Below are 13,555 nucleotides of genomic sequence, written 5' to 3' on the forward strand. Positions count from 1 at the left end.
AAAATGTGCTGTATAAATAAAATTACCTTTACTCAAAACTAAAATTTATATTTTGAATTTACTTTATGACTAGCCATAATTTAAATGCAGATAATTCAGTAATTGATTGTAGATATATATGACGTCATTTAGACTAATCAGGATATCTTAAATTACTAAAACGTTTAGTCATGAAACAATTTGAGGAATCTGGACCGTCAGGGCGGTAAAACCGAATGTATGATAAAACGGCTTGCCATAAAAACATCGCGGTTCTGCTCCGTTCAGCCGCTCCAGACCTGGTTCTGGTCCAGGTCCAGGGTTCGGCTCCAGGGGACCAGGAGAGGTTTGTCCCGCCTTCCAGAGCCGGACCGGTTCTGGTACCAATCAATCAAACAACCAATAAATCAATCAGTCAGTCAAACAGACCAACGAGCTCTGATGATGTAACTCACCAGAACCGGTTCAGGTTCTTGTTCTTCTTCGACTCGGTTGCACATTTCTCCAGACTGAAGTACTTTTCATAACTAAATGTAGATTTGACTAAATTAATCTTTAGACTTTTATTCTACTTTTATATTTGTGAGAATTTGCTGTAATTCTTCTGCTGCTGCACAGAAAGACAAATCTTAAACATGTGAAGATAAAACAGGAAAATAAAAATGCATTTCTGTGTATTTACCGTTTTTACTGAATTTCTAAAAATCGCCTCTTTCATTTTTTTTTATTTAAATCTAAAAAGCGACCAATAATTTCTGCACAAATGTTTCCTTTACAGAAAAATTTAATGTTCTGAATTAATCTGCGGTGCCATATTTTATATATTTTATATGTTTTATGTTTTATAAGTTGCAGTTCCTACGTTGCCACCAGGTGGCGCCCTGTTCTCTCTCATTGTAACGTTGATGACGTCATTTTGTCTTCCTGCTGTCTGCGCTCTGATTGGCTCAGTTTCTGTGTTTATTATGGATCCAACGGCTTCATGGCTTTTATTTTCCCACAGCGCCGCTGCCGGTCACGTGACTGGCTGTGTGAGCTCTGATTGGTCGATGGTCTGATTCACCTGCAGCGTCACTGATATTTGATTTTTGACACATTTATAATCTCTTAATTCTGATTCTGGATCATTTATTCATTGTTACTTTGTTTTATTTTTATTTTCGTTTTTGAATTTGGTTTTCTATTGTATTAATTTCTATTCTTTAATTTGATGTTTGATTATATATTTTATTATTATTTTTGGTTAAATTATGTTCATTTATTGAAACTCTGCAGTGAAAACATAATTCATCTCTTTTGTTTTGTTGTTTTTGTCTCATTAATGTTTCATTTCAACCAAAACCAACCAGAGGATCATAAACAGCTTCTGGGTTATTATTTCCATTTATTGAGATTAAAATAACAGTTTGATTTGGTGAACTGGTTGAACTGGGTGAACTGGGAATCTCCCAGTCCCTGCTGAGTCTTGCTGGTTTCCAGTTGTTTACTCTTTAAATATTTTTAAATATGAGCCGTTATGTAACTTTATTTGTTTCCATGTTGAACAACTGAAGGAATGAATCACTTAATGAACGTTTTTCCGCCCAGTTCGGTTCTTGTGAACCGGTTCTTTCCCCTCAGGCTACTGGAAACCTGCTGCTGTTATTATTATTGAAATTATTTTTATTTTTATTTTGGCCTCCAGCGCCAACCTGAGGCTACCTATGACGTCACAAGTGAACACCCCTCGCCGCTCTGAGGAACCGAACTGGATCAGGAAGAACCAGACAGAAACCCGCGGAGTTCCCAGGAATCGGAGCTGCGCGGTTCCACGCCCGGGCAGAACACGCCCCTTCCACGGAACCACTTGACTCCGGGATCCGAACCGACAACCAGAGGGCTGCGAGCGCTGCTGCTGATCGGACCGGACCGGGACTGATGGCCGGACTGGACCGGAACCGGACCGGTGCCTGGATGGAGGAGCTGCAGGCGGAACCTGCTGCGAGGCTGGAGGGTGAGAAAATCTAGATAGAAACATTCTGCACTTCTAGTATTATTATCTATGTTTAGATCCTAGAGCAAATATTTATCTGCAGATTAAATGTAGAGATTAACTGTGGAGGATAAATAATAATAATAATAATAATAATAATAATAATAATAATAATAATAATAATAATAATAATAATATTTTGTGCATTTATTTAAACCTTCAGAAAGAAACAACATAATAAACTTTACAAAAGAATTAAAATATTTTTCCATTCAATATTAAACGCTGGAAAGAAATCATGTTAAGTTCAAAGTAACTTTATTTTAAAGCATGTTTAGGTCAAAGGTCAAAGTGCAAACATATGGGAGCTAATAACAGCAGAAATTAATATAAAACAGATCGAAACATATTTTGATAAAACATCTTTAACAAATAAAATGCTTAAGTTTAACTGAAAATGGCTTAAAAATGAAAATGTTTTATTAAAAAAATATTAAAATAAAACAATATTTTGATCTAAAATAAGAAAACAATAAAAATAAAAAAGTAAAAACTTGAATGACGGATTGAAATTTTCTAAAAAAAAAAGTTCATATTAATGAATAATTTAAAGGAATATAAACTGATCTGTTTCTGAGCTGCTGGGCAGTTAAAGGTCAGTTAGCTAAACTGTAAACAGCTCAGAGTCGGGGTCAGAGGTCACAGCTGGCTGCCTCAGTTCCAGAGAAACATTATTTTATTGATGATGATCTGATTCTGTTTCATTCAGAGTTTATTAACCAAATAAAGGCAGAAAACTATGATTTGCATAAAAACGGCCCAGAGCTGAACCTGAACGCATCACAGTCCCTGAACCTGAACGCATCACAGTCCGTCAGAGCTGAACCTGAACGCATCACGGTTCATTTCCATTTTATGATGCAGATCATGAACCGTCATTCAAATCCAGAGTTCAGAACAAACCGTCTGTTTTTCTCGATGCTCCGCTAATAAAAGCTGCCTTGTTCCAGCAGGCCGACCTGTTTGAACACACACACACACACACACACACACACACACACACACACACACACACACACACACACACACACACACACACACACACACACCGACACGCCAGCAGTCGTTTCCTGCCGCTTCCTGGTTCACATTTCTTTTCCAGATCTTTTATCAGTTTTTCTATCTTTCCTCTGTCAAAACTAAATCTGGACCGGTTCCTGGTTCTGTTCCTTCATGTCAGAACCTGAACAGAACTACGACCTGTAGCAACAGGCACGTGCAGAGGGGGGGCGCGAAGGGGGCCTTGAGCCCCTTTTTTCCTTGATGCCCCTGGTGCCTTTTTGAGTTTTCTATTTTTTATTTATTTATTTATTTTAATCTGTATGTCAGAGGGCCAGTTTCCAGGTAGATTCCAGGTGGATTCCAGGTAGATTCCAGCCCAGCGGCTGTTCATCCAGGGCCGGCCCAAGGTAATATGGGGTCTTAGACAGAACGGCCCCTAAGAACCTCAGTATAACTAACATGTTTAAATGTTGATCAGGTGAATCTGTGAGAGAGAGACCAGGTTTATTGACCCAGTTTAAAATTAATCACTGATTATTGGTTATTGGCTGTGATGTATTTGTGAACAAACTCAAAGATCACACCATATTGTAGCCATGGTAACAACAATCAAACTATCAAGATGAATCTTTAAACTTTTACAACGTAAACGTCCTAATTAAATCCTAAATGTACTTTTTATTTTTCTCAGCTGAATGCATTAAATAAAATATAATAACATTGTTATTCTCTATAAATGATGCTACAGGTTTAGATCTATGGTTTGTTACAATTAAACCATTTCTAGGGGCCCTGAATGTCTGGAGGCCCCTGAATGTCTGGAGGCCCCTGAATATCTGGAGGCCCCTGAATGGCCCCTACCAGCAGCTACTGAGTTTTCTTTGCCTTGATATCCCATTCTAATAATTCTAGATCTAGAGGTTTAACATCAAACTATTATATTTTATGATCTATAAATCATTCTGCTGCCAGGTTGTTCTGGAGGTTAAATAGATATTATTGGGGCTTCATTAGTAAAATGGCAGCAAATTAACTTATTTCATAACTTGATGACCTTTGACCTTCTCTCCTCTGGTCTGTTTAACAGCTTCAGTCTCAGATCAGTGGCAATGATACAGTCGGATCAATCAGATTATTGATTATTATGGGCTGTTGTTACACGGTGTTTTTGGTCAATGTGCCCTTTTTAACTTTGAGCCCCCGACCCTCCAAAGGTCTCTGTACGGCCCTGTGCAGCAAAGTTTACAGAACCGTCCAGACAGAGGAGAAACTGCCACTGGACGTTTATTTACCAACGAGACCAACAAGAATCTTCAACAGAGTTAAACCAGTTCAGCTGCTCCTCTGAATGCCAGTGTTAATCTGGATTAAACTCCAGATTAATCTGTGTTAATCTGGTGTTTACAATCCACAGCTGCTCCAAATGATTCCTCCCTAAAGTCACATTCTGTTATTTCCACTGAAATGATGTAAATATTTGAGTTTATCTGAATCGTCCAGCTGCTGATCTTAACCTTGAAGACTGAAGGGTAAATAAGAAACATCCAGAAACTGACTTTAAAACTGAGAAAAAATATTAAAAATAAGATAAAACATTAAAACTGAGATAAAATATTAAAAATAAGATAAAACATTAAAACTGAGTTAAAATATTAAAACTGAGATAAAATATTAAAACTGAGATAAAATATCAAAACCGAGATAAAATATTAAAAATAAGATAAAACATTAAAACTGAGATAAAATATTAAAACTGAGATAAAATATCAAAACCGAGATAAAATATTAAAAATAAGATAAAACATTAAAACTGAGATAAAATATTAAAACTGAGATAAAATATCAAAACCGAGATAAAATATTAAAAATAAGATAAAACATTAAAACTGAGATAAAATATTAAAAATAAGATAAAACATTAAAACTGCTCTGAGCTCCTGGTTGTCAGTCGGTTCTGTAGTTTCCAGGAATCAGATCTCTGTGAAACTTGGAGAGTCAAAACTTTTCCACATCATGTTTGTTTGGTTCTTTATCCTCACTAAATGAAATATTTATTTAAACTAGTGGTTAAAACTTTGACTTAATTTCAGGGTCTGTAATCAAACTATCATTGAAATGATCAACTTCTTTATTCCAAACTTTATTTTTGCTGCTAAATAAACAGATATTTGAAGTTAATAATAAAGATATTTATATTTCTGACGACCCGGAGTTTACTGTGTTCAGGACAGAGATGAACTCAGACTGACAGAATCCCAGAGAACATTTCAAACTTTTCATTTCAGCTTCATGCTAACAGCTGTTAGCTCCATCCTGGTGTCTGGTAGAAGGACAAACTCACATGGATGCTGATAAGATGAACTCTGACCTTTTCCTCTGGTTTCAGTCTTTCTGTTTGTGGATGTTTTCCAGAACTGTTGGCCGGCAACACGACCGCCTCAAACAGCAGCAACAACAGAGGGACCTGTCCCCATGACGACGACGAATTCAAATACAACGCCTACATCTTCACCTACATCCTGGTGTTCCCCGTGGCGTTCCTCTGCAACATCATAGCGCTGGTGGTCTTCTTCAGACAGAAGAAACGCAGGTTTGACCCTGAAACACTTTGCTCATGAACACATGGCCGTGTGGCGCCGCTAACTAAAACGTTAGCTGTACCAACCGTCAGTTCCACTAAAGCTAACATAGTTAATGCTATACCAACATGGTACTTAGCGTTAGCTAATGCTATACCAACATGGTACTTAGCGTTAGCTAATGCTATGCCAACATGGTACTTAGCATTAGCTAATGCTATACCAACATGGTACTTAGCGTTAGCTAATGCTATGCCAACATGGTACTTAGCGTTAGCTAATGCTATACCAACATTGTACTTAGCATTAGCTAATGCTATACCAACATGATACTTAGCGTTAGCTAATGCTATGCCAACATGGTACTTAGAGTTAGCTAATGCTATACCAACATTGTACTTAGCATTAGCTAATGCTATATCAACATGGTACTTAGCATTAGCTAATGCTATATCAACATGGTACTTAGCATTAGCTAATGCTATATCAACATGGTACTTAGCCTTAGCTAATGCTATGCCAACATGGTACGTAGCGTTAGCTAATGCTATATCAACATGGTACTTAGCATTAGCTAATGCCATATCAACATGGTACTTAGCCTTAGCTAATGCTATATCAACATGGTACTTAGCATTAGCTAATGCTATATCAACATGGTACTTAGCATTAGCTAATGCTATATCAACATGGTACTTAGCCTTAGCTAATGCTATGCCAACATGGTACTTAGCGTTAGCTAATGCTATATCAACATGGTACTTAGCATTAGCTAATGCTATATCAACATGGTACTTAGCCTTAGCTAATGCTATAACAACATGGTACTTAGTGGAACCCAGTGTCAAACCGTTAATTTCAGTAATGTTGCTGCTCTGTGTGTGTCAACAACAACACATTAGCACCAACATATTATATTGTCAACAACAAGATCAGATTTGTTTTCTCTCTCCTGCTGTTCATTTTGTACTTCAGGAAGTGATTCTTTGATTCTGGTTTCAGTTTTATAATTATTGCGTTTTGCTAACTTTCTGATTCTGTCTAATAAACCAGGATAGGAAAACAGGAAGTCTGTAGATTTTAAACCATTCACTGCAGTGATGCATTCTGGGTACAGAATAACTGTCATTTGTGGCAACATGAGGGTGGAAACAAACTGAGTTCACCACTTCAAAATAAGAGCATCAATAAAAACGACTAAATAATCAGAATTTCAACACAAATGTTGAACTTTATTCAGCTGAAAGTTCATAAAACAGCCAAGAAAATTAGAACTTTAAAATGATCTGGAGAAATGAATTTAAGGAAAGCTAAGTGCGCTAAAGGTTTTCAGAGTTAGCAAAACAAACATTAGCTCTGCTGTTAGCACATTTTGAGTCCCATAAATGAACATCACTGTTTCTGTTTGTTGTTTTTGGAATCTAACATGAGAAAATGATGTTAGATTGAAATATTCACACAGGGTGAAAAGGAAACGTCACCAGGAAACTGCTGCAGTAAAAATTTACCTTGTCATAAACAAATAATTTTTACAGTGCTAATAACACTGTACAAACTGTTAGCAGCTGTTCCTGGTCACCATAAACCTGCTGGAGCGCAGACATAAAGCAACCAGATACTGAAAGTGTTTTCTAGGACAGTTGAGGTCAACTCAACTAAACGACCCTGAACAGAAACGGCCCGTGACCCCGTGACCTCTCCACTGATGGAAAACACTCCAGATCTCTGCCCCGACCTCCTGACCTCCCGTTGCACTGGTCGGCGATGCAGAGGAAGAGTCCAGCCTGAGGAACCTCATGGTTTCTGCCTGGATGTTTCTACAAACTGCTGGATAATTTTAATCTGAGATTTAAACCTCTGGGATTGTCACATTCCTAGAGAAATGATGCTAACAGCTGAGCTTCATTATAGTTTCCTGTTTGCATCTCTGTGATCCTCAGTGGTTCTGTTAAAAAGTACAATCTCTCTTCAACCTGTCATTTCTTCCAGGTTTATATTCCCAGATTTCTCTAGCGAGTCGTTCAGACTTTAATCCTGGACGGTTCAGAACGGATTGAAATCTTTAGATAAAGAAACCAAAACTTGATTAACCGGATCTACACTGTCAATTAGAAATGACTAAGAAATGCTTTCAGCTGCCACACCTTGTTCTGATGAACATCAGTCTAAAAATGAACATCAGTCTAAAAATGAACATCAGTCTAAAAATGAACATCTGTCTAATTACTGGAGCCGACCCGTCAGCCTCAGTGGAGCTGACGGGTCGGTCTGGTTCTGGTTAAACTGTTGGTTCCTCTGAAACATCAACATGTTGGAATAAAGGTCGACTTTAATCCTGGAACCAGTTTGAAACCAGCTGGGATCGGACCGGATGGTTCTGAAGAACCGTTCCTAAAGTTACATTATGGTCCATTAAATAAAGGCAAAGCAACTCGATGGAGAGATCCAGCTGGTTCTGGGGTTCATCATGTTGCCCTAGCAACGGTTAGGCTGTTTCCCTCCTGGTGGTCCGGTCGACCCGGTTCTACTGGAACCAGAACTCCTCCAGCTGCTGTGGTTCTGAGTCAAACCAGCCTGTTCCCCTCCTGGCCTGTGGGGGCGCTGCACCAACAACCACTGAAGGAAACCACACAAAAACCTCTGAAGACACTGAGAGCAACTTCCTTCTTCACCAGATGGAAACAAGATGGAGGCGTCAGATTTTAGTGTTGGAGGATTTCTCTTTAGTGTTTGGCTGAAGACCAGGAGACATTTCTGCTGCTAGCGCTAGGCTAGCACGTTAGCTTTGGTTGTATTTACCCAGAATGCCCTGTGCTGTAGTTCACTTCCTGCTTTTGGAGCGGTCTCTGGTCCACTTGGTGTTCACATTCAAACTGAACCAGAGTTCACTACAACTGAACCCAGACTGATGTTTGAAGGACCAGAGTTTGAGTTTTTGTTCGTTTATACATTCACAGCTGCACAAAGGAACCGGACTTTGACTAGGCCGACGGACAGGAGTTGGGTTAAAGTGGAGTAAGTGTGAACGGCACAGCCTTAAACTCCTGGGAAAACCTGTCACTGAATCAGACCAAGAAGAACCTTTAAATAAATAGATGAATCTGAAAAGGTGTAAAAACTTTTATTTTCTCCTCATTAAATAGTAAAATCCACTTTCACTGTTTTTATGGGATGCCTGCGATGAGGAGGAGGATGGGAATCTTCGGCATGTGGGTGGAATCCTCGTCAGGAACACAAAGAGAAACACGTTTGGTTGCATTTTACGTTTTTCTGGATCATCAGTGAATCTCCTCCCTAAAACCTGCAGCAGCTCTTCAACCTGACAAACATCCAGCTGAAGTTTCCCTCAAGCAGCAGGAGTTTCTGGTTCTGGTTCTGGTTCTGATTCACTCTGACGCTGGAGGCTGGAGGATTATTTGCTTCTTGGTTATTTGTTTACCACGCTGCATGAAACCAGGAAATGAAGCCATTAAATTATCCCAGCAGCTGATTAAATGGGAGATAAACACAGAAACATGCAGGTGTGTTGACAGAGGAAGCCTTGTGCAGCCAGAGGGCAGTTTGAACTGAACCGCTTATTTACAGGAGATCCAGATCAGGAGGATCCAGATCAGGAGGATCCAGATCAGGAGGATCCAGATCAGGAGGATCTACATCAGGAGGATCCAGATCAGGTGGATCCAGATCAGGAGGATCCAGATCAGGAGGATCTACATCAGGAGGATCCAGATCAGGTGGATCCAGATCAGGAGGATCCAGATCAGGAGGATCCAAATCAGGAGGATCCACATCAGGAGGATCCAAATCAGGAGGATCCAGATCCGGCGGCTGTGTTGCAGCGTTGAAACAAATGGGACTGGAACTCAAATATCTCATTTTAAAAATAAAACCAGTCAGAAACATGTACTCTGGCTGTACAGCCACCCACAGTCGTCCTTAATCCCAGTCAGACCATCTTTTGATTCTTGAAACGAATTCTGATCCGGATCTCCAGGACTTCTGGAGTCGTTTCAAGGTTTTTCCAGGTGTTTTCAGTTTCCATGTCCTGTAAAACTTTTCCACAGTTTGTTCATCCAACCTCAGTCAGGTTGAACATCCGTTTTCAAGTCTTCCCTCAGATTCTCAGTTGTATTTAGGTCTTAACTTTAACTAGGCCATTCTAACTCATGAAGCCACAAATTAAACTCACATCTCCTGATTGCATCACCTGACAGTCTGAGGCTTTAATCCAACTCCACTCCGTCTGTGTAGAAAGTCTGGTTCGTGTTTTGGAGATGTGAATGCTAAGCTAACTCTGGTCCTCCAAACATCCGTCTGGGTTCGGTTGAAGTAAAGAGAAATCCTCCAACACTAAAATCTGACGCCTCCATCTTGTTTCCATCTGGTGAAGAAGGAAGTTGCTCTCAGTGTCTTCAGAGGTTTTTGTGTGGTTTCCTTCAGTGGTTGTTGGTGCAGCGCCCCCACAGGCCAGGAGGGGAACAGGTTGGTTTGACTCAGAACCACAGCAGCTGGTGGAGTTCTGGTTCCAGTGGAACCGGGTCGACCGGACCATCAAGGGGAATCAGACTCAGTCACATGACCTTAACAGCCCCTTCAGTGACCCGTCTGGATGACAGGAGAAACATTTATCATTGTCTTTTTGCTAACGTTCAGATTTGTGTGGTGGAAGTGAGACGGTTCTATTTTTCATAGATTCTCCCACCTGAGCTGTGAATCTCTGCAGCTCCCCCAGAGTTCAATGCTCTCCTTGCCCAGACTGTCGGTTCAGATGGACTGAGTTGGAGAAAAAGGGGAGTTAAAACCTGCTCTTTGTGCTGCTCTTTGTGCTGCTCTTTGTGCTGCTCCGTCCCACAAACCGGATCTTTGAGGTCGGATTGTTCTAAATACTATCGGTACCCAGAAAATAACTTGGCAGTGGGATTTTTTGAAGCATCTATATGTGGACCAGCGATGGACTGGGTGGGTCGTCTGCCAGCAGGTGAGAGACAGTTGACACCTGGACAGGTGACACCTGGACAGGTGACACCTGGACAGGTGACACCTGGACAGGTGTTCAGGTCACCGCAGGGTCAACACACACCAGAACAGAACCGTTACTCACTCAGCTGTGGGTTTGGTGTCACGTCTCCTCTGCTTTCATAGCCTTGATCTGTTTGGACTCTGAGTAAACTGGAGAACCAGCAGGTGGACTTTACTGGAACCAGTCACTGCTCCTCTGTCTCAAAGTCCAACAGGAAGACAAACGACTGACAAACAGAGGACTGAGGGAGAGATCAGGCTGTGAATTCACCCTGCCCTGATTCTCCTCTTCCATCCACAGGAGTAAACCCGCCTATGTGATCATGGTGAACCTGGCCCTGTCTGACGGCAGCTTCTCCCTCACCCTGCCGCTGCGCCTGGCGTACTACATGAACAAGGGCCACTGGTCCTTTCCTGACTGGGTCTGCAGACTCTGTGTCTATGCCTTCTACGTCAATCTGTACTCCAGGTAGGACAGGAGATGTTCTCATGCCACAAGTTTCCCTTTGGTTTGGGGAATATTTCAGCTCCAGCTCTGCTCTCTCTGCCTTTCAGCATCCTGCTCCTCACGTTCCTGAGCGTCCTGCGCTGGTTTTCCATCGTCTATCCACTACATCACAAGAAAGTGAAAAGCTTCAGGTCAACCTTACTGATGTGTTTGGGGATCTGGCTGTTTGTGGCCGTGACCTCTCTGCCCTTCCTGGGCAGCGGCGTTAATGAAAGGTAAGAGTCAGAGCACCAGCGATGCATCTTTGTCTGTTGCTGCCTGGGATCAAGCAGATGATCACGGGATGCTGAAGTTTCTCTTCTGCTTCCTTCCAGAGGTGGAAAACCTCGCTGCTTTGAGCCAGCGACTCCACAGTCTTGGTCCCGCATTCTCAGCATGAACTACGTGGCGCTGATCTTTGGCTTTGTGCTGCCGTTCTTCACCATCATCCTGTGTTGCACCAAGATCATTTACTGTCTGACACACCCACAATATTGTCAGGACCCGAAAACGCGCATGAAGTTAAGGAAGAAGAACAAGCGCTCAGTGCACCTGCTCGTCATGGTGATAGTGACCTTCCTGCTCTGCTTCCTGCCCTACCACGTGATCCGGACCGTGCACCTGTACGCCGTGAACGGCGGCTGGGACTGTGGCGTCACCAACCTGCTGCAGAGAGCCGTGGCCATAACGCTGTGCATGGCGGCGTCCAACAGCGTGGTCAACCCGCTGCTGTACTACTACTCCACCAAGAACTTCAAGGAAGACGTGGAGCACACTCGGTCACGTTTCAGTAAACAGATGTCTTTCAGAAGCGGCTCTGTAAGGTCCACTGGAAGGGCCGAGTCGTTGAAAGCTAAAACCCATCAGGGTCCGTCCATAAAACCAGAGAATATGGAGCAGAGTCCGTTAAGAACACAACATCCTGCTGCAGACCAGCAGATTGAAATGACTGAGATTGGAGAGAAACTGTGACTGAAATGTTCTCAGGAGAAACTGCTGCAGATGAGTCACAACAGCACAGATTTATCTCTGTCATTTTTCCATTTCCTTTGGTAATGTCCAGTTTGATGAAGGTTGACTTTGTCATTAGAACTGGTTTGTAATCTTGGGTTTAATCTGAGTTCTAGTTGAGATCAGATTATAATCCAGAGGAAGCAGGAAGGAGTCACATGTTCTCCTTGATGGGTTTCCTCCTTATGGTTACAGTTCAGGTAAAAACATGTACAGAAAGACAGGATCCTCTCCAGCGCCCTCTTCAGGCTGCTCCCTGACCGGACACCCCAAACTGAACAGGAGCAGGAAACCTTCTTCGTTTCCAGGGTTTTGATCGTTTCCGTTGACCTGAAGCACCGCTGGTCCCTGTGCCACCCAGTCTCCTGTTTATAGGGAGATAATCCCTGCAGTAGTTTCCTCCTGGGGATTTTTAAACCTTGTTTATCGTCTAACCATGAAGCCGTCAGAGTGAAGCACTGAAACACTTCTGGGTGGGATCAGAACACGAGGTTCATGTTCTCCTGTTTATTTAACTGTCTTTATTATTTTATAATATGTTGGGATTCAGTTTGGCCATGTAATCAGGAAACTTAAAAATGAAGGTCCAGCTGGAAGGGTCGTCCTTCCGGTCAATGTTTATGTGGATTTTTATATAAATCATTCACTTCTACAAACTCTGTCACTGTCTGTTTATATCCTGCTGTTTAAATTAATGTTTAATTAGAATGTGACTCACAGGATGTTATTAAAAACATCCAGGCAGGAATTTAGTTCAAATTTTAATGGTTTACGTTCTGCTCACTTCAGACAAATTTAGATAAATTTGTTTATAACTTGGATCAGTTTGGAGTCTCTCTACAGTCATTCCTCAACGCCTGATATTAAATCACACTTTTTATATTTTATCTCAGTTATGTCTATAATATTATTTTTATTTACTAAATGTTACATCTTTGAGAGATTGTTTTTTATATTATTCAGCTGAGCTTCACCTTCATTCAGCGTTTACATCCATTTCCTGGTTATTTGTCGAGGGCTGCCCTTTAAACTGCCTGACTGTAATAGCAGGTTTCTGGAGTTCTGGCCCATTCCTCCCAACAGAACCAGTTGAACTGGGTCAGGTTTGTAGACCGCCTCGCTTACACACCATTTTATGGGGTACCATTTTGTAAAGTTACGTACAAAACTAAGAAGAGTTATTTGGGCTAATCAGCCTGTTATAGCTGGAAAATTAAATTTAATATAAAGATTCACTTTCCAAAGTCATATTTTGACCATGTCATTCATTCATTTGCAAATGTTTCAAAATAGATATTTAATTAACAAGCTATTTAGCTTATAAAGTATTGGCTCCAACCAAAGATGTTCTGTAAACAAGCTAACTATTTACCTCCTAGCTAGCTAAATACTCCGTTGGTAAAGTAAACATTTAGTTGTGATTAGCTCTGGGCTAACTGAAAGTTT

General features: G+C 41.1%; 1 protein-coding gene across 1 annotated transcript; it reads left to right on the forward strand.

Moving 5' to 3' along the window:
- The first annotated feature begins 1,553 nt into the window (after positions 1-1,553).
- LOC122820874 (cysteinyl leukotriene receptor 2-like) lies at positions 1,554-12,761 on the forward strand. The gene is made up of 5 exons (XM_044098517.1): positions 1,554-1,972; positions 5,426-5,603; positions 10,913-11,080; positions 11,167-11,334; positions 11,434-12,761. The coding sequence occupies exons 1-5, from the start codon at positions 1,897-1,899 to the stop codon at positions 12,068-12,070; spliced, it is 1,227 nt and encodes a 408-aa protein (XP_043954452.1). The 5' UTR covers positions 1,554-1,896; the 3' UTR covers positions 12,071-12,761.
- The last annotated feature ends 794 nt before the right edge of the window (positions 12,762-13,555 follow it).

This window comes from Gambusia affinis, linkage group LG18 (genome assembly GCF_019740435.1).
Source record: "Gambusia affinis linkage group LG18, SWU_Gaff_1.0, whole genome shotgun sequence".
Lineage (NCBI taxonomy): Eukaryota > Metazoa > Chordata > Actinopteri > Cyprinodontiformes > Poeciliidae > Gambusia > Gambusia affinis.

Bases quoted from the DNA above. Each gene is read 5' to 3' on its own strand.
- LOC122820874 (XM_044098517.1), top strand. From the start codon at position 1,897: ATGGCCGGACTGGACCGGAACCGGACCGGTGCCTGGATGGAGGAGCTG. The intron at 11,081-11,166 runs GTAGGACAGGAG...TCTGCCTTTCAG, and splicing joins TACGTCAATCTGTACTCCAG to CATCCTGCTCCTCACGTTCC. The intron at 11,335-11,433 runs GTAAGAGTCAGA...GCTTCCTTCCAG, and splicing joins GGCAGCGGCGTTAATGAAAG to AGGTGGAAAACCTCGCTGCT.